The sequence below is a fragment of the Myotis myotis genome, unplaced genomic scaffold (assembly GCF_014108235.1).
Source record: "Myotis myotis isolate mMyoMyo1 unplaced genomic scaffold, mMyoMyo1.p scaffold_m19_p_8, whole genome shotgun sequence".
In the NCBI taxonomy this organism is placed as follows: domain Eukaryota; kingdom Metazoa; phylum Chordata; class Mammalia; order Chiroptera; family Vespertilionidae; genus Myotis; species Myotis myotis.
Window position 1 is genome coordinate 30,528,756 of NW_023416390.1, and position 19,808 is coordinate 30,548,563.

The 19,808-nt window shown below is 42.4% G+C and overlaps 1 protein-coding gene across 5 annotated transcripts in view; it reads left to right on the plus strand.

The window, feature by feature from the left end:
- Positions 1-19,808, plus strand: part of SP100 (SP100 nuclear antigen) — an 89,703-nt gene that overhangs the window by 56,326 nt on the left and 13,569 nt on the right. The window contains exons 15-26 of one of the 5 annotated variants that reach the window (XM_036319481.1): positions 39-83; positions 1,987-2,058; positions 2,422-2,469; positions 3,283-3,387; positions 5,312-5,454; positions 5,908-5,943; positions 6,932-6,973; positions 11,059-11,174; positions 12,858-12,978; positions 13,259-13,330; positions 13,878-14,021; positions 16,226-16,601. In XM_036319481.1, the coding sequence (XP_036175374.1) occupies positions 39-83; positions 1,987-2,058; positions 2,422-2,469; positions 3,283-3,387; positions 5,312-5,454; positions 5,908-5,943; positions 6,932-6,973; positions 11,059-11,174; positions 12,858-12,978; positions 13,259-13,330; positions 13,878-14,021; positions 16,226-16,306 (1,025 nt within the window). In that variant the 3' untranslated portion in view covers positions 16,307-16,601. The other 4 variants (XM_036319482.1, XM_036319485.1, XM_036319483.1 and 1 more) reach the window with 4 other exon arrangements.

The following is a 19,808-nucleotide window of genomic DNA, read 5'->3' on the forward strand; positions in this document are numbered from 1 at the left end:
TTATAATTCTAAATGATTATTTTATTTTCTGTTTAAAGGAAAAAAGAGAAGGCACATAAGTAAAAAAACCAGTCCCCAAAAAGGTAAGAACAAATGTGAGGATTCACACCTGTGAGCTTACTACAGACCTAGTCTTCTTGCCAGATCCTGTCTTTGCCATAGCCCCGAAATAGCCTATGTCAGTGGTCGGCAAACTCATTAGTCAACAGAGCCAAATATCAACAGTACAACGATTGAAATTCCTTTTGAGAGCCAAATTTTTTAAACTTAAACTATATAGGTAGGTACATTGTTATTAACTTAATTAGGGTACTCCTAAGGCTTAGGAAGAGCCACACTCAAGGGACCGAAGAGCCACATGTGGCTCTCGAGCTGCAGTTTGCCGACCAAGCAAACTTCATAGCTAATAGATTATTTAGAGTACAGATTGAATTATTGTAACAAAGAGACCTCAAAATACAGTGGCCTAAATCACATAATTTGTTTCTCTTTCATCAAACAGGTAGGAAGAATCTGCCTATTTCTTCTGAGTATTTCTGCCACCTTGATATATATATATAAATATATATATATGTATATATATATACACATATATAATATATATATAATATATATATATATATATATATATATCTCAAGAGTCCCAGTGCACAAAAATTTGTGCTCTCGAAGGGGAGGGTCCCTCAGCCTGGCCTGTGCCCTCTCGCAGTCTGGGAACCCTCTGGGGATGACCACCTGCTGGTTTAGGCCTGCTCCCCGGGGGACTGGGCCTAAGCTCCCAATCAGACATCCCTCTGGCAACCCGGCAGCCCTCGGGGGATGTCCACTTGCCACTGGGGAGCAGACCTAAGCTGCAGTGGGACATCCTTAGCGCTGCTGAGGAGGCAGGAGAGGCTCCCACCACCACCGCAGTACTGGAAGCCATCAGCCTGGCTTGTGGCTGAGCAGAGCTCCCCTATGTGGGAGCACACTGACCACCAAAGGTTAGCTTCTGCATTGAGCATCTGCCCCCTGGTGCTCAGTGTGTGTCATAGTGACCAGTCATTCCCAGTCTTTCTGCTGTTAGGGTCAGTTTGCATATTACCCCTTTACTATATAGGATAGAGGCCTGGTGCACGGGTGGGGGCCGGCTGGTTTGCGCTGAAAGGTGTCCCGGATAAGGGTGGGGGTCCCGCTTGGGTGTCTGGCCAGCCTGGGTGAGGGGCTGAGTGCTGTTTTCAAGCTGGCCAGCGACTGAAGCTCCCAGCCTCTCCTTTTTTTCTTTTTTTTTTATTCTGGGATTTATTTACCTTCTATAATTGAAACTTTGTTGCCGTCACTGGAGCTGAGAGCCGGGCTCTTGCTGACTCCAGCTCTGAGGCCATGGCCTGCTGAAAGCAGGTATCTGGGGTTTGTTTAGCTTCTGTAAATGAAACTTTGTTGCTTTCGAGCTCAGAGCTGGGCCGTGGCAGGCGGGGAATCTTGGCTTCCTCCATCACTGGAGCAAGCAAGCCTCCTGCTCGCTTCAGCTGCATGGCTGCCGGCACCATCTTGGTTGGGTTAATTTGCATATCGTGCTGATTAGCCAATGGGAGGCGTAGCAAAGGTATGGTCAATTACCATGTTTGTCTATTATTAGATAGGATTATGTTCCATACATGAATATATATATTCATGTAAGGCACATAATAAGCATGTGTTAACTGTTATCTCTCATTATTATTATTCTCAGTGTTCCTTGAGATGCAAATTAAACTCTGTCTTAAATTCTTTTTATAATTAATGTCGGTACAAATAAATTAGGATTAATGTGAGGGTAAAGAAAATGAAATCTAAAATTAAACTTGCTTAAACATTTAAGGCTTGGTAAATATAAGGCTATGGGTTATATATTTTTCTTTATATGTTGGGCTCTTGAAAAGTTACAGTAAAAGGGAATGTTTAAAAAGCACTATTATATACAATGTGACTTCTCACAGTGTCTGTTTTTATTTTTATTTTTTTCAGTGAGAAGCAGAGGCAGAGATAGAATCCAGTCTCTGAATAACAGAGTCCCAAGGAAAAGAAGCAAACCAAAAGGTAAAATTTTTAAAGATGGATACATTTTCAATTACAAAACATCTAAATTCTCCTGCTATATTCTTTGCTTTAAGTAACAAACCTATTTCCCTAATCACTTTATGTAATTATACTAACTGTTGAGGAATATATCAGATTTAGTCAATTCCAAAATTCATCAGGGATTGAAAGATAACACTGCAAACAAGTAACTTGGTAATGAATCCACAAACAGAATCCAGGGCCCAGGGGCCATGGCAGGGCCAGGTCTGCTAAATTGCTAACGTTCTGACTGGAAATACAGCTGGGGTGTTTTTCTAAAACACTACTATTTGCAATGCAATTTTATAAACAAGAGACATTTATGTTATTTTCCCCCCCTAGGGATAAAAGCAGCCAACACCAGGCCTTTGAAAAGAAGCAGAAAAAGAGGTAAAAAGAAGTGATTAATATACTTTTAGTAATTAAGTATCTAAATTTTACATGCCCAGGTTGCAAGCTCAATCCTCAGTGGTGAACATGCAGGAGGCAGCCTATCAATATCAATGATTCTCTTTCATCAGTGATGTTCCTCTCTCTCCCTCTCCCTTCTTCTCTGAAATCAATAAAAATATATATTTTTAAAAGACTTTCAACCCCTACTTCAGCAGAATCAGAGCCAGTGCCCCACCCCAAGGAGGTACAGAGGCCCTCTTCCTGGGCAATCTGCAGTTTCTTCTAGGAGCACCCTGCCCTGATTCACAGAGTGAAAGCCATACAGAAAGTTCACATGAAGGAGAAGTGAAACAAGGCAGAGAGCAAGGAGGGAAGGCAGACACTGTTCCTGCTAAGTTCCCCACTGTCATCCTGTTCTCTGTTCCCCCAGTGGGGCCTCAGATGGGGAGACAACTAAAAGATGAGGGGTTTCTTTCCATCCACATAATTCCAAGCACTAATATGGCTAGAAATCTTCCTTAAAAACAGGAGAAAAATCATTGTGCAATAGGTAGTTGTGGCCAACAAGCTTGGGAATTCAGGTCCTTCACATGAGGCTATTATGCAGGATTTCAGAGAACAGAAATGCAGGATGACATTATCATTGTGTGTCTAACCTGCCATAAAAGGAAAACGTTGTTCATGGGGAAACTCCCTCCACTACATTTTGATTTATAAAAGAAGGCTCTCAAGATGGGTGAGAAGAAAGAGGGCACAGTTAGAAGAAAGTGGAATGAAAATAATAATAATAATAATAATGCTTCCTTGCAGGTCCAAGAATTCCCAGAGATAAACATATGAACTTTAAACGCTCTATACTTCCCGTGACCTGTGGTCCAGCAAAGGGGGAATTATATAAAGAGAAAATGAAACAAGGTAAGTTTCCTGGTCTTCTACGCTTTTCAACTGGAAACTATCCATGTGGATATTATATTGTTCAGGGGCTAGACACCTGTGTCAGGGTCCCCGAGACCATCCCAACTCTTGGTGATTTACTAAGAGGACTCACAGGACTCAGCATATAGTCTAACTCATTGCTATGATTTATTAAGTTGACACAAAGCAAAATCAGCAAAGGCAAAAGCACATGGGACAAAGTCCAAAATCAATAGTGCCAGTTTCCAAAGGTCCTCTCCCAGTGGAGTCATACAGGACACATTTAATTCTCCAGCAGCAACTCATAACAACACATGTGAGATGTTGTCTATCAGGGAAGCTGCCCTGGCCTAGGAGTCACAGGGTTTTTATCAGGACTTAGCCACATAGGTACACTTTACCTCGCATCTGCCAAAATTCCAGATGTCCAGAAAGAAAGCAAGTGTTCAGCACATGCCCCATGGGAACGGTGGGACCCCTCCCAAAATCCAGGCTTTCAGATGTCAGCCAAGGATCAGCCTTGGAAGCAGACATTTCTAAAGGTAGTTGTCTCAGGTTTGTTCTCTTAGATCTTTCCTGCACAGCATCTCAAATAGACTGGAGGAAAGATGACATTTCCTCACTTTTAAAATTCATAAACATTAGCCTACCAGGCTATCTTTCCTTTCCCCCCAAGGAAAAGGTCCCTATAATGCCCATCCACCACCCAACCCAAGAACAAGTGCTTCAATATCAGGGTAGAAATGTACACATTTGAGAAATACAACAACAATTTCACAGTCTCATTCCCTGCAACACCTGTACCACCTTTTTTAAAAAATATATTTTATTGATTTTTCACAGAGCGGAAGGGAGAGGGATAGAGAGTTAAAAACATCAGTGAGATAGGAACATCGATCAGCTGCCTCCTGCACACCTCCTACTGGGGATGTGCCCACAACCAAGGTACATGCCCTTGGCCGGAATCGAACCTGGGACCTTTCAGTCGGCAGGCCGATGCTCTACCCACCGAGCCAAACTGGTTAGGGCACCTGTACCACCTTATGCTGGCCAGGAGCACAGGTTTTAGAATCAGGATACCTGGCTTGGAGTTTCAGCTATATCAAGAGTGTCTGTTGCAACTGGACCAAGCCATTCTCTCTCATCCTAAACTCCTCCTCTACAAAATGGGAATAGTAATAAAACTTGCTTCACCATATTATTATGAGAGGAAAAATGGAATAACAGATATAAAATAACTTGAAAATTATAATTGTTAAAGTACAGCACAAATGTTTGGCAGCCAGGATTGATTCCCCCTCCCAAAATAGAGTTCTTTAGACATCAACAAGTATAAATGTGTGCCCTATGACTATATTGCATATGAGTAATTTAACTTTTCCTACCACATAACATTTCCATAATTACTTTCCACATAAAATAGCCATGAATCCAAAATATGAGAAATAATTGCTGCCATTAACTGGATTATCAACATTGCACAAGACTAGACAGATGTGGCTGTGGTGACAGCTGCCACTTGGCCACCTATGTGCCCTCATCTACCCTCTCTGAAATTCAGCCTGGCTCTATCCTGAGTCTCAGAGAAGGGATGGGAAAGAATCCTCGTCTTTTTTTTTTTAAGAGCCATACTTTTTTTTCTCTCTCTCTCTTGAATATAATTAAATACTTTTAAAAGAAAATGTTAGTAATAATTATTGCCCTTCTCATTGCACAGTAAAGGAAAGTGTGCACGCATGGCAGGAAGTCCCTTCTACCACCGCCCTTCAGGTTGTTGTGGGGCCCCTGAGAGGGAACTCAGCTCTTCTGGGTTGTTGATTCTAAGCCCAAAATGGGTGGTAGGAGGCCAAGTTCTAGGGTTTTCACAGTCAGGGACACTCCCTGGCAACAAAGGGAACTCAACCTGTCTTGCCCGGTCTCACAGGAATCACAGCAAAGTGTATAAAGACAAATGATGGGAAGCAGCTCACCCTCAAGGAATTTGAAATTGAAGGAAACTATGAAAGGTCCAAGAATTGGAGGCTGAGTGTGCGCTGCGGTGGATATACCCTGAAAGACCTGATTGAGGTATCCTAATGACAAAGGGCTTCCATTAAGGATGGAGTGTCATAGTTCACAAACTCCAAGCTTTATCGATGTTCAGAAAACCATCATGACTTCCCTTGCGCAGGTCACAATGCATGCTATTACTGACTAACATTCCACTCCGGTGTTATCTTGGCCAGTTTATCACAGTGAAATCCTAAGTGCATGAACTCTTCTCCCTTTGAAGGTAGACAGTAATTGTGGCCTTGACTCTGTCACTAGTAGTTGCCACTGTGTAATATGGTCACAGGAAAGTAATTTAAATTGGGGAATGGGGGGCAGAGGAGGCCATCTTAGGCTCTGGGGACCAATAAAATAGCATAATAATGTATCTGGGAGGCACTGGAAATACCAAGCTCAAAATAGTAGAAAAAGTACAGAAGTACAAAGAGGACACAAAGACTCCTTACAGCATTAATCTCATTTCTCTTTCAGAAAGGATTTCTACCAGACCCGCCGAGAACAAGAAAGGTAATTATCGCATGACTTTCTGCCTATATCTCACCTATAATATTGTTGATTTTCCATTTCTCTGGCCTTATTCTGTGGCTCCTAACTTCATTAATTCTAGTAAAATTTGATTTATAATATGGGGATTTTTGCACCTGCTGCTTTCAAACATTGCAGTGTCAGAGACCAGAACTTCTTTAAGCATTAAAACATAAGAGATAGAGGTGAGACTAATCCTTTAAAATAGATAATGAGACAGAGCTGACCTTATATGATTGTTTCAACTTCATTGTCTAGCATGGAAGAATAACTCATGGGGTGGGGTGGGGTTCTAGGACACCCAGAGATGCAGGCAGTTATATGGCCACCTCTTTGATCATTATGCCTTGGGTCCACTGGGTGGTTTCTCTATGGCCTCTCTGCCCCAGCTGGAGGTAAGAGCTGAGGTAGTCATTGCCCCAGGCTGAAAGGAGGCCCAGTCATTTCACAGATACCCAAGGTCAATGCAAGCCCTTGGGATTCAGGAGACAGTGGAGAGGTACTCACCTTCAAGAAAAGATGCAGAACTGGGACTTTTTACCCATTTTATCTTTAGTGCTGTATCCCAGGAGACCTTCAGAAGGCCGTGGAGTCTGCAGAAACATTTCTTTGGCACCCAGGACTCTGGGCCCTGAGGTCACTGGGGGCTGTGGGCGATGAGTCCTCAGTTTGAGTCTCTCATTTAAGTTCCCACTCCATCTGTGAAAACCAGGGCCAGCCTTCCTCACTACATGGCTTCACAAAAGCCACCTTGGATCTAAGATCCACAGAATGAAATTTGCTTTGGGCCAAACCATCACTGACACATAATTTAATGTTTTTTATTCTCCAATTAGATATATAGACTCACAAAAGGAGATGTAAAGCAAAGGGAAGGCATGAATCCTTTGCATAAAAAATATGCTCAAATGTGTGGTTAATGAAAACTCATATTCAATATTGTCACTCGGTCTTTCTCTGTTTTCTATAGATAGTACCAGATTCTCACAGTGATAACATTATTGACCCATATGTAAGTATTGCCACCTGTACCCGAGAATAATCTAGGCCTTTTCAATACATTATCTCTGTCATGCTGTCTTTCCCTGAAGCATGCTCACACTCAGTTAGAACATGTCGCTATGTGTGATGAGTAAAGAACAGCAGATGCATCACCCATGCCAGGTAGATGGTTCTGGAGTTGGCTGTCTCAATGTGAAAGCATCCTTTCCATTTGTTTGGTGGAAACCTTCCTATTTTCCCATTAGTATGGGAGGCAGAGCTCTAAACCACTGGGGTCTCTAGAGATGGGTCTTGAAGTAGAAATGGGCAGGGCTAGCCTGCCGATTAGGGGTAGGGAGCAAATTCGAGAGGATAACAGAATTTTAAAGAAAGCAGAAGGAAAGAGAAGGAAAATCTCAAACATCCACTCCATGGTTCAGGCAGTGATAAGATAGTTTCATACATCAGACAGAAGGAATAGACCTCACCAGGCTGATGAGTTCAAGGTGTACATCCTGTGATGAGTCCTGCAGAGAAATGTACTGAGTGTTCCCCAATTGTGTAACATGGGGAAATAACTAATGGGGTGGGTGGGGGTCCTAGCACACTCAGAGAGGCAGGTGGTGTCACCTCTCAGGTCATTATGCCTTGGATCAAACTGGGTAGTTTGTCCATGGCCTCTCTGCTCCGGGCTGGAGGTAAAAACTGAGGCAGTCATTGTTCCACACTGGAAGGACATCAATTCATTCTAACAATACCTAAGGTTCAGAAACCTTGACCCAAAAGCCTAACAATAGGTGGTCAGCATCCATGAGTCTCATTTGTTATGACAAAAGAGGATAAACAATTACATGGCCCCATGCCAGAGTCAGGAAGGCCCATGTGGGGATGTGCCCAAGGATGTCCCTAATGAGGCATTATACAAGTTTTCCTATTGAAAGGAAAAACATGGGCAAGAGACACATTGCAGCTTAGAATTTCCTCATACATGTATGTAAGTTTTGTATCTCTTCTTATATTAAACTTATAAATGAAGAGAATGTGCAAACTGGGGTACAGTCCAATTCACCCAAGCTCATTGGACCCAGAGATGATATTCTGACTGTTATGATTTGTAACTTTGGTAGCAGACCTTTTTTTTTTCCTAATAAGATGGTATTATGATTAGGGCCTCTACATTCTTATAGCAGTGGAACTCACAGAAGCACTGAGAATGAGATGAGATATTTAAAAATTTGGACTTGCAACACTGTTGATGGATTGGATATCTAGGTGTGGAGAAAAGCAGAATCCGTCTTCAATTCTGGGCTCCTGGGTGAATTATGGGTTCCTTGGTGAGATGGGAGCTAAAAGAGGAGCAGATTACAGACAGGAAGACAAGGAATATAGTTGGGGACAGGGTGGATTTTAGACTTGATGAAAGACTTCTAACTGGAGATGATGGAAAGTAGAGTGTGGAAGTTTAGAGTCTCAGAAGGAGACTAGAGACACAGGTTTTAAAGTCTAAGGATAAGTAAGGTAAGCATGGTCATGGGAGCGGTGAAGGAGGGGGGGTGTAGGACAGAGCCCCAAGGAATTCCAACATTCTAAGTGAGGAGCCTTCAAGAAGAGGCAGAGTCTTATGGGGGTAAATCCAAGGGAGCAGAGAGTCAGAGAACAAAGCACAGTGTTTCTAGAAGGAAGAAGTGGAATGGCACTTCCTGTCACCTCCTCACTTCCTCACCACCCACCAGCATCTCAACCGCCCATCACTGAGTGAGCCAGTCCTCAAGTCTGTGCATTATGTTGTACCTACGTTATCACAGGACAATGTGAATTCCTCCTTCTAACCCATTGTGTAGACAAGATATTTTCATCTAAGTGTAGAGCTGTTACCAACACATTGGGTGAGACATTCCCCCACCACAGAGTTCTCCTCAAACAGTTATCTATCTGCTCAGGTGGAGCCAAAAACTTCTGGACATTTCTCCATCACAGACACATGACCCTCATACATAGAAATTTAATATGTAGAGATTCACGTGTTATTGCCACATAGATTATCATCCACACACAAAATAAAGAAAAACATGATTTTTCTCACAGCCCAATGGATTCATTCCTTGGCCAATTCTTACTTTTGTCTATAATTTCTACCATCTTCACTGTGTTTTTTTCATTCCACAATACTTAGATGCAAACACTGTCAAATTATTGACTTCACTCAATGAAAGTAAATCTGGCTGAAGGACCTGCATATTAAAATTGTGGAAGACCCAGCATCATTCAGTTTTGTGGGTTCTTCCGTCTTCCTTATATAGAACAAAGCACCAGATCATCCATGAACCCAGTGGTTGTCATTACCATACTCTCTGGCCATTCAGAAATGGCACCTCCACACCTTTCATGCCAAGCTGAGTTGGGCATCTTCCCCAGCCTCCCAGAACTAAAGAGCTCAGTCTAGCCTGGCATTTACCTGGTCATCTATGCCCAGGGTCTCTCCAATCCAGAGGTACTGTCACAGGCCTAGGGTCCCTCCAGGCACAAACTCCATCGTCCAGTAATACCTTCCCAGGCTCTTAAACTCATGGGGAACTTATGGTTGAGAAAATGAGGTGCAGTGATATCTCAGGAGTTTATTCCATCATATTAAATTCCCAGTAAATCACTCTTTGATGAGTCAGTTTTGATGAGACAATATAGACAACCAGATAAGACACTGAATTTCTGAACCATATTTTTCCAACAGAATAATAAATATCTCAGATTATCTTTAATTCACCCTCTTTGTTGCTAGCCAAATCTCTGTCTCCATAGGGAAAACTTTCCTGACCTAATACAGCCACTTCCTCCTGAACGTCGCTGCAGACCAAAATGTCTTCTAAAAATCTCTACTCAGATATCTTTACAGACACAGCTCCTGGGGCAATGTAGACTAAGGAGAAAATAAAATAAAAAATGGGACTACATCAAAATAAAAACTTTCTGCACAGAAAAAAAAAATCAATAAAACAACAAGAAAGCCCACTGCATGGGAGAACATATTTGCAATGATATTTCAGATAAGGGTTTAATCTCCAAAATTTACAGAGAATTCATACAACTTAACACAAGGAAGATAAACGATCCAATCGAAAAATGGGGAAAGGATCTAAATAGACACTTTTCGAAAGAGGACATACAGAAGGCCCAGAGACATATGAAAACATGCTCAAAGTCACTAATCATCCAAGAGATGCAAATCAAAACGACAATGAGATACCATCTCACACCTGTCAGAATGGCTATCATCAACATATGACAAGTGCTGGTGAGGATGTGGCAAAAAAGGAACCCTCCTGCACTTCTGGTGAGAATGCAGACTGGTGCAGCCACTGTGGAAGACAGTATGGAGTTTCCTCAAAAAGTTAAAGATGGAACTCCCATTTGACCCAGTGATTCCACTTCTAGAAATATATCCCAAGAAACCAGAAACTCCAATCAGAAAGGATATATGCACCCCTATGTTCATAGCAGTGCAATTCACAATAGATAAGATTTGGAAACAGCCTAAGTGCCCATCATCAGATGAGTGGATTCAAAAACTGTGGTACATCTACACAATGGAATACTATGTCGCTATAAAATGAAGGAACTTTTACCATTTGCAACAACATGGATGGAACTAGAGAGCATTATGCCAAGCAAAATAAGCCAGTCAGAGAAAGATAAATATCACATGATCTCACTCATATGTGGGATATAATGATCAAAATAATTTGATAGACAAGAATAGATCAATCTAGAGACAAATGGTAGGGGATGGGGGTTAGAGAGCAACCAAAGGACTTGTATGCATGCATATTAGCATAACCAATGGACACAGACACTGGGGTGGCCGGAGCTTGCCCAAAGCGGGAATGGCTTGGGGGCGGGGGGAGGGGGGGTTGATTGGGGAAAAAGGAGTCATATGTAAAACTTTAGACCATAAAAAAATACTAATAAATAAATAAATATCTCTGCTCAGTGTTATTCTTTAATATTACAAGTTTCACCTTGGTACAAGCAAAATCTGTGTGTTCTAGAGTCTAATGAAATCTCACTGTCCTTCTGGAATCTCACTGATCCCAGTGATTTCTACATTATCTCCCTTTCTAGCCAGAAAACTCAAATATATGTGAGATGTGCCATAAAGGAGGAACGCTATTTTGCTGTGATACTTGTCCAAGATCCTTTCATGAGACATGCCACATCCGTCATATTGATCCTCACAGGTTAGTGACACTTGGTCCCCTCTTGCCCTTCCTTCTTGTGGTAGAGCTCTTCCCACCATGCACACTCAGCCTGCAAAGTTTATCTGGTTGTATGTGTCTTGATGCAGAGGGAGCAGGGCCCTTAAGTATCAGGATCCAGAATTATGATCCAGAGCTATTTAACTGTGCTGGCAGCAGTAGATTCATGGGAAGTGAAAATTCCTCAAGTGGTTTTTAGGGGGAATAGAAAGAGGTCACCACCACCTCCTCTGCTTTCTTCCCTAACCATACACTTTGATGGGACGGTGACACCGTGCATTAGCTGCCAGTTGGAAGCATATACCACCTGCCTTGGGAACATCTCAAAGCTGGCAAAGCTGGGGCTGTGATGAGTCCTCTGAAGGCCATCCCCACAGTCCACCAAATCAGCTGACACTGCATGACAGGGTCCATAATAAGACTCATGAGTTCTGAGGGTGAGTCCACTGCTACATTTCCTTTGCTGTAAAATGTATCCTTGGTCAGAGGCGATGTATGCAGGCTAACATCGAGATTGGTAAGGCACCTATAAGTGGTGGTGTGGGCAGAGAATGTCTACCAGGAATGTGTGTATCCCCATGAGGACAAAGCATTGCCCTCCATAATGGGAGGAATCTAACGTAACCCAGCTGCTCTCAGGTAGCTCTCAGGCAGTGGTGCCACCTCAGGGATTTGGCATAAACCTCTCTAGTCGGTCAGGCAATCTGCAGAGGCAGAAGACAGATCTACTTTTTTGTTGAACCCACAGATAGACCCCATCCCTGAACCATGGACACTGTGTAATGGGCCTCATTTTTTTCAATTACAATTGGCTGCAGCATTATATTATTCATTTCAGGTGTATAACATAGTCAGTAGACATTTATATAATTTACCTGTTGATGTCCTCAATAAGTCTAGTGCCCATCTGACACCATACATAGTTAACATAATGTTACTATGTTCCCTATGCTATACTTTACATCCCCATGACTGTTTTTATAACTGACAATTTGTACGTCTTAATTTGTAATGGGCCTCTGAGAAAGGACTGAAGTGACCCCGGGGAGAAGCTAAATGATATCTCTACGATGAATCATTGTATCCACCTGATTGTGGAGAGCCTCCCAGCACAGAGAACCTGGGAGAGAGGGCTCTAGAGGCAAATAGAGTATCTGACACTCTGTTGGTAGGGTTCCTTTCCAAGAAGTCTCTGCAGCACAGATTCTAGGTATAGATATGGCAATGCCAGAGGGGAGGATGCCCATGGCTGGTGCTCTGTGCTTATTCAGCAAAGTTGGGAGACAAGAGCTGGTTTCCGACTTTTCCTCTGGCCTGATGGTTCATCAAGGCCCAATACTTTGGTCTTTATGGTACTGGTTGCCAATACACAACGGTGGCAGACAGGGATCGTTACCATACTCACAGTGGCTCAATTGGGAATCCTAAGTGTTGAGGTGAATGAGAGCCCATCACCCACTATGGCACCTAACTCAACGGACTACTTATGGGAGGGGTGTCTTTGGTAATTGAGTCTAAATGGGACTCTAGTGCGGAGGGGTTTTCAAGAGAAAAGTTGGCTTCAAGGTGGTAACCAACAGTCCTTTTGAGGACTTCAACAGCTGCAGGAACAATGGCTGTTTCACAGAGAACCCGCCCCTGCTCACTTCATGTCCTGCCTCTCAGGGTCCCATGGAGTTGCATCTTCTGCGAGATAAAGTTTATTCAGAAAATGTGTCCAGAAAGTCAGCCATGTCATCAGGAATCGGAGATCCTAGAAAGGAAGATGCTGCATGAGGAGCACTTGGTGAGTTGCAAGGGGAAGCTGAAGCCTCCTCCTTTCTGTTCACTTGAGAGAAGAAGCAGTCTTGCAGGGGCTGGAGGAATGCTGCCCAGAGGCAAGCATCTGTGCTTCTTCCTCTGTGCTTTGATCACACCTAACACCAAAATTTGTATCCAAAGGAGATCCCGTTCTGTGTTTGTTTCAGAGTCCATGGGTTTGGGCGTTGTGCATTCTGCCTGAACATGCAGGGCAGTTCATTCTCTCCAAGCTGCTTTTTACTTAAGATCTCCTCTATCTTTTGCAGAAATGTGAGTTCCTCCTCTTGAAGGTCTGTCGCTGGTCAAAAAGCTCCTTTTTTATCCAAAAACCATATTATGTAAGTAATAGCAACAAAGCCCCAAACTGGCATTTGTCAAATCTGTGGTATGAATGCAATAGGTACAAGTTGCCATTATCATTGCCTTGTTGATGGATGTCTCAGTCAGCTTAGTCAGCCCCTAGCAGCTTAGGCTGCTATAACAAAGTACCACAGACTGGGTGGCTTCAACCATAGAAATTTGTTTCTCACAGTTCTCGTGGCCGGAAGTCCAAGATCTGAGTACCAGTATGGTCAGATTCTGACAAGAGCCCTCTTCCAGGTTGCAGACTGACAACTTCATGTTGTATCCTCACATGGTAGAAACAGGGAGAGAGCTCTCTGGGGTCCCCTTACAAAGGGCATTAATCCCATTCATGAGCACTCCACCCTCCTGACCTAATTATCTCCCAAAGGCCCCGTCTCCTAATACCATCACATTGGGAGTTGGAATTTCAACATCTGAGTTTGTGGGGGGAGGGACATAAACAGTCATAGCAGTGAGAGTCTATAGAAAGTAGACTTGGAACCATGCCAATAGCCTGCCCTTTGGCATTTTCATCCACAGAGTAAAAGGCGATCTCAGAGCCTGAAGAAGTGCATGTGGTTAAACAAAATCAGAGAAACACTGGCTTCAAAGTTGTACCTCCAAGTGAAGGAGTTTGTGCAGGACATGCGCCTCATCTTTCAGAACCACAGGAAAATTTATGAGGTAAGTGGCTGTCCCTGCATCCCTTTTTCTTTCGATTAAGTCACTTTGCCTTTCCTCTTCTCATATCAGGTAAATGTTACAGCTTTCCTCATCATGCGGCAACCACACACAAGTAAAAACTCTAGAAGGATTCTAAAAGCCCTGTGGTCAACAGAGGTGAAAATATAATAATCAACCAGAGGTATCATTGCAAACACTGTCCTAGGATCTCAGAGTCTGCTCACTGCTAGATAGCCGATTTTGTCCCAGAGAATAGTAGCCTGCAGATCTAGTCCCTCCACAGGAAACAGAAGTGCTTTTTAAAGGCAACCAGTGTTTCTCTTCTCTAAAGGAAGATACCAAATCAAATTTCTCAAATTTCAAAATCTTGGATTTCTTTACATCCAAATCCCCTAGTGCTGTGTCAAAAAGTTAACAAGGCCCTAGCCCATGGTAGGCAAACTGCAGCTCCCGAGCCACATGTGGCTCTTCGGCCCCTTGAGTGTGGCTCTTCCTAAGCCTTAGGAGTACCCTAATTAAGTTAATAACAATGTACCTACCTATATAGTTTAAGTTTAAAAAATTTGGCTCTCAAAAGAAATTTCAATCGTTGTACTGTTGATATTTGGCTCTGGTGACTAATGAGTTTGCCGACCACTGTGTGCTGGGGTCCAACCCCAGCGGGTCCAGGGGTCCCCAAAGGTGTGGACGGAGTCGGCGAAGAAGGAATGACACGGGGACAGCGTTCAGTTGATCAGCAGCCTAGCCAGGATCTTCAGCCAGGATCTCCAGCCAAGTTCTGGTCTGGATCTCCAGAGAGGTTCTGCTTAGGATCTCCAGCCAGGTTCTGTGTCCATGTTCTCTTGCTAGGTTCTCCAGGTTCTCCAGTCAGGTTCTGTAGCCATGTTCCCTCGCTAGGTTCTCCAGCCAGGTTCTGTCCAGGTTCTCCAGCCAGGTTCAGTTACCAGGTTCTAGTCAGGTTCTCTTGCCAATTTCCGTAGTCAGGTTCAGTCCAGGATCTTTTGCCATGTTCTCTCGCTAGGTTCTGTCTCTAGGTTCTGAGGCCAGTTTCTGTCCAGGATCTTTTGCCATGTTCTCTCCAGCGAAGTTCTTCTGTCTCTAGAGAACGTTCTGTGTAGGTTCTGTGCCTAGGTTCTCTGTCTCTTGGTTCCGTATTCTAAGTTCTGTGTCTTGCTGTCTTATTACATCTGTATTTATACCAGTTGATTCAATCCTTTCAATCTCTATTACAAAGGTTAGGGCGTTTCTTATCTTCATTCCAGGGAGTAAAGATTATGTAGCTTAAGCATGATTGTTCGTAGTTAAAGTGATTAATTACCCACCTGGCACTAGTTAAGAGGTTTTATTCCCTCCCTAACTTCAGGGGAAAATCCCTACCTGGGGAAACAACCTTTCTCAGAGACCTTGGTTAAAACACATAGTGCCAAGAAGGTGAGCAAACATATTAAGAACAGTATGCCATATATGCCAGGTCCCTTGAAACAGCAAGCATGGACCGGCTCCCGGCAACTGTGGCCTAGCCGGTTTGGCTCAGTGAATACAGCGTCAGCCTGTGGACCAACAGGTCCAAGGTTCAGTTCCAGTCAAGAGCAAGTACCTCGGTTGCAGGCTCCTCCCTGGCCCAGGCTCTGGTCAGGGCTCATGAAGGAGGCAACCAATCAATGTGTTTCTCTCACATCTATGTTTCTCTGTCTTTCCCTCTCGCTTCCAATCTCCCAAAAACCAACAACAACAAAGATCAACGGAAAAATATCCTCCAGTGGAAAAATAGCCTTGGGTGAGGATTAACACACACACACACACACACACACGCACACGCACACGCACACGCACACACATTAACAAGGATTGCCTCAAGGTGTGAGAATGAAGGGAGAGGAAGGCACAATGAATTTACTGTAGACATTTCCATACTACTATACTGTTGCAAATAATATGTGCTGTGCTCAAAACTTAAATAACTTCTATTTTGTCAAATTAAATCAATCAATTTTTGGTGAAGAATTAGGCTGCAAGATAGTACTATTTTTGCTTCTCTGTCTTCCAGATAAAGAGAAATGATCAAGCTATCAGGGAACATTAGCTATTCCTAACTGGATGAAGTCTCACTTAACATTTGGGGGTGGCCTAAATGAAGATCTTGATTACCTGAAACTTTGGGTAACTGGCAATGGCTAATACTGTTTTTCTCTTTGCTTTTTCAGGGCCAGAAATTCATCATGCTGGGAATTCAAATAGAGGCCGAATTTGAGAAAAACTTCAAAGACATTTTTGGAATTCAGTAAATCAGCAAGAACAGTTCTCAGTCCAAGCCCATTACTTTGTGATTTTTGTCCATTTCTGTTTCCCCCTTCAGAGACTCCAGCAGTACATGGTCAAGTGCACGTGGTCCCGCTGACCATTCTGCCTAATGATATGCAAAAACATTCACATCACACTTCTTTTTTCAAACTTATTTTGTCATTATTTCAGCTCATTTATTTTTCTAAATAGAAAACGTATAATTGCTTTGTCCAGATCTCTTATTAAATAAATTGGAGTGAAATTTACAATAAAAATATTGAGTCTTTCTATAAAGAATCATATCATGTGCTTCCACTTATTTAAATTATTATGTTGTTAGTAAAGTTTTCTCTCCTCTCCTTCTCCCCACATAGAACTTATTCATTTCTTGCTTTTTCTTTTTACTGTCAGGTATTTTATACTATTTCTTGTTATTATGAAAGTGGCCTTTTTCCTATTATAGTTTCTTACTTATTGTTGCCTGTTATAGAAAACTACTGTTATTTATATATTTTGGTAAAGCCAGTGTTATTTATGTAGTTTGGTTACTGATCACCATTCTGCGTACTTTGTTGCCTTTTACCCCATGGCATCAGGAAGCACATAGCATAGCATACTATTCTCAACATTTAATTCATAGGGTCAGAATCCTAATTGGTACAGCTGATAAAAGCATTCCTCATGCACTAAAACCTCTGACAGTTCTTGGTTCTGTTGGGGAATGGCTCTGCCATGACATCCTGGTGACCTTGCATGTCTCCACACGGCACACATAGGCAAGACTTAAATGCAACTGATCTGATTTAGGCCTTGGAAGAATGCCCGGTGATTTTTCCAAAACATGAGAGCATGGGAGACTTGTGAGGAGCTGCTACAAAGCCATTTTCCATTCATCGCCTTATCTTCCAGAGGCTATCATGACTCACTCTCCTTTCATTCCAAGTTCTGATGAGGTCTGAAGCCTTCTGATTCTTTATTTAGGGCAAAGCTGGAGGCTATTCAACTGCTGGCTGCAACATGAATGTGGACCACCACTCATGTCACACCATAAGGCATCCACAATCCCTTTGTTTGGATATCATCCTATGGTACAGAGGACATGGGAAGCTGGTACCTTTGCTTTTTTTTGTTTTTGTTGTCTATGTAAGTATCAAACTGTCTGAATAGTAAAATGCACTCATCATTTCTTTACCAGTCAAATCTTTTAGCTTTGCTTGACAGGTTCTCAGACCCAAAATATTCCGGTTATAGGTAAAAGAATACCACATATTGATAGCTGGTTCAGAGTATACACTATACTAGTGGTTCTCAACCTGTGGGTCGCAACCCCTTTGGGGGTTGAATGACCCTTTCACAGGGGTCACCTAAGACCATCTTGCATATCAGATATTTACATTATGACTCATAACAGTAGTAACATTACAGTTATAAAGTAGCAACGAAAATAATTTTATGGTTGGGTCACAACATGAGGAACTGTATTTAAAGGGCCAGAAGGTTGAGAACCACTGTGTTATACCATTCAGAAAAGTACCTCAGCCTCAGGAATTATTGTCTCCAGCTGACTCCAATGCACCATGTCACCATTCAATAATAAGATTATGTTATTGGAATAGAAAATGTTGAAGATTAAATGAATTTATAAATGTCAAATGTTCAAAATCATGTCTGAAACACATGAATGTGTCATCGTGGGTACACACAGTAGGGATTCTGTATTCAACATGTTAACTCAAGCAAAAGGCAGCTGTTCTCATTGTCCATTCAGCTAGTTGATGGAAACAGAAATAAATGGAGGCCATAAAAACCAAGGTTGACACGTTTCCTAGCCCTTCCCAAAGAGACCAATGTCTATTTTCCAAGTTAATGGAAAAAGGAAATACCCATATCCTTAAAGGATTATTGAACAAGGATCCTCAGCTAATTCTAGAGGCCGAAATGCCATAATGACCTAGCAGAACAGGTTAGGTGTTAAATGCAATAACTATCTCATAGTCGATTTAATCAAAAAACATTTCTTATTACAATTGATGGAATAATTTAGGTATGGTTCAAAAATAAACGTGTCTACAGCTCTGTCTCCCTTTACTGATGTCATAACTGTAAAAGGAAGTCACCTAAATAGGTAAAATGTTCAGAGTTCCTGCCAGAGAATAAACTTTCTTCTGGGACTACAGTTATTTAGAAAAATGGATAAATTCCATCACACACCAAGCAAATATTTTATCCTTGAAGCTCTTTCTTGCAGCATATTCTATTTTAATACTTTAGCTCCTAAAAAAGTTATATTTTTCACTTAGGTTTACAGTCTAAATTCTGACTGGGGTTTTTCCCCCTTTTAACTTCTTTTTGTGTGCTTTATTGTGTTAGGGGATTCAGTGATGCATCATTATTATCTAGAATTGGTTGGTTTTTCCAGTCTATCATTTTCCATTTGTAGCAGAGATAGTAGTGTTCACCAAATATTGCATATATCCTCCAAAATTTTTCCATTTCCTTGCATTAGGACTGACTAATACACTTACCAATGGGCTATGATCAGAGGTGGCATGTGTCATTTGCAAACTAATTCATAGGAGAGCAGTGAGATTCTCCATGCACTCTCTCTCCTACCACGTTGATTATGGAAGCCTGGTTTTGAGAGGACAGAGCCCAAAGACTGAAACAGCTTAGTACATGTACCTACTACCACCTCAGAGTGCCTCCCAGATGCACCATGGGCTTTGAGTAAGCAAGAAGTAAACTTATTTGTGTAAGCCAGTGGAACTGAAAATTGTTTATGGTCACCACACAAGCTAACAAGTCCTGACTTATTTGGTACTGAAAACAACAGAGAACACTTGCAGGAGTGAACTTTGGGTTTGGGGGACCTTTGTGCCAGGAACTAGAGACAAAGGCCAAATACATATTTTTTATTATAGGCATGCTATCTTGTTTCTATTCTGATGTCAACATATGAACACATGTACAATAAATAGAGCCTTGCCTCCCACATTTCCCAAGAATGGGTTCCCAGGATTAGTGAACCATGGTCTGTGGAGTGCACTCAAAGTGAAATGTACCAAGCCCAGCTGGTGTGGCTCAGGTGGTTGAGGGTCGATCCACGCACCAGGAGGTCGCTGGTTCAATTCCCAGTCAGAGCACATGCCTGGATTATAGGCTCAATTTCCAGTGGGGGATGTGCAGGAGGCAGCCAATTGATGTTTCTCTCTCACTGATGATACTCTCTCTCTTCTTCTCTCTGAAATCAACTTAAAAAAACTATATTTTTTTAAAGTAAAACACGTCAAGAAACAGGAGCTCTGAATTCAGATGCCAGGTGCTCTGCAGGCTGAGGCTGGCCATCCTCACACTCCTCACCAGGTCCACATCTTGGTGCTGATATCTGGGCTTCCGGAGGCACTTCCTGCCCATTGGATTCACTCCTGATCACTGCGCAAAGGAACAAAACCCCTAAGGAGTCTCAATGTGGGGCCCATGAGGCAGCAGAAAACCCATAATAAG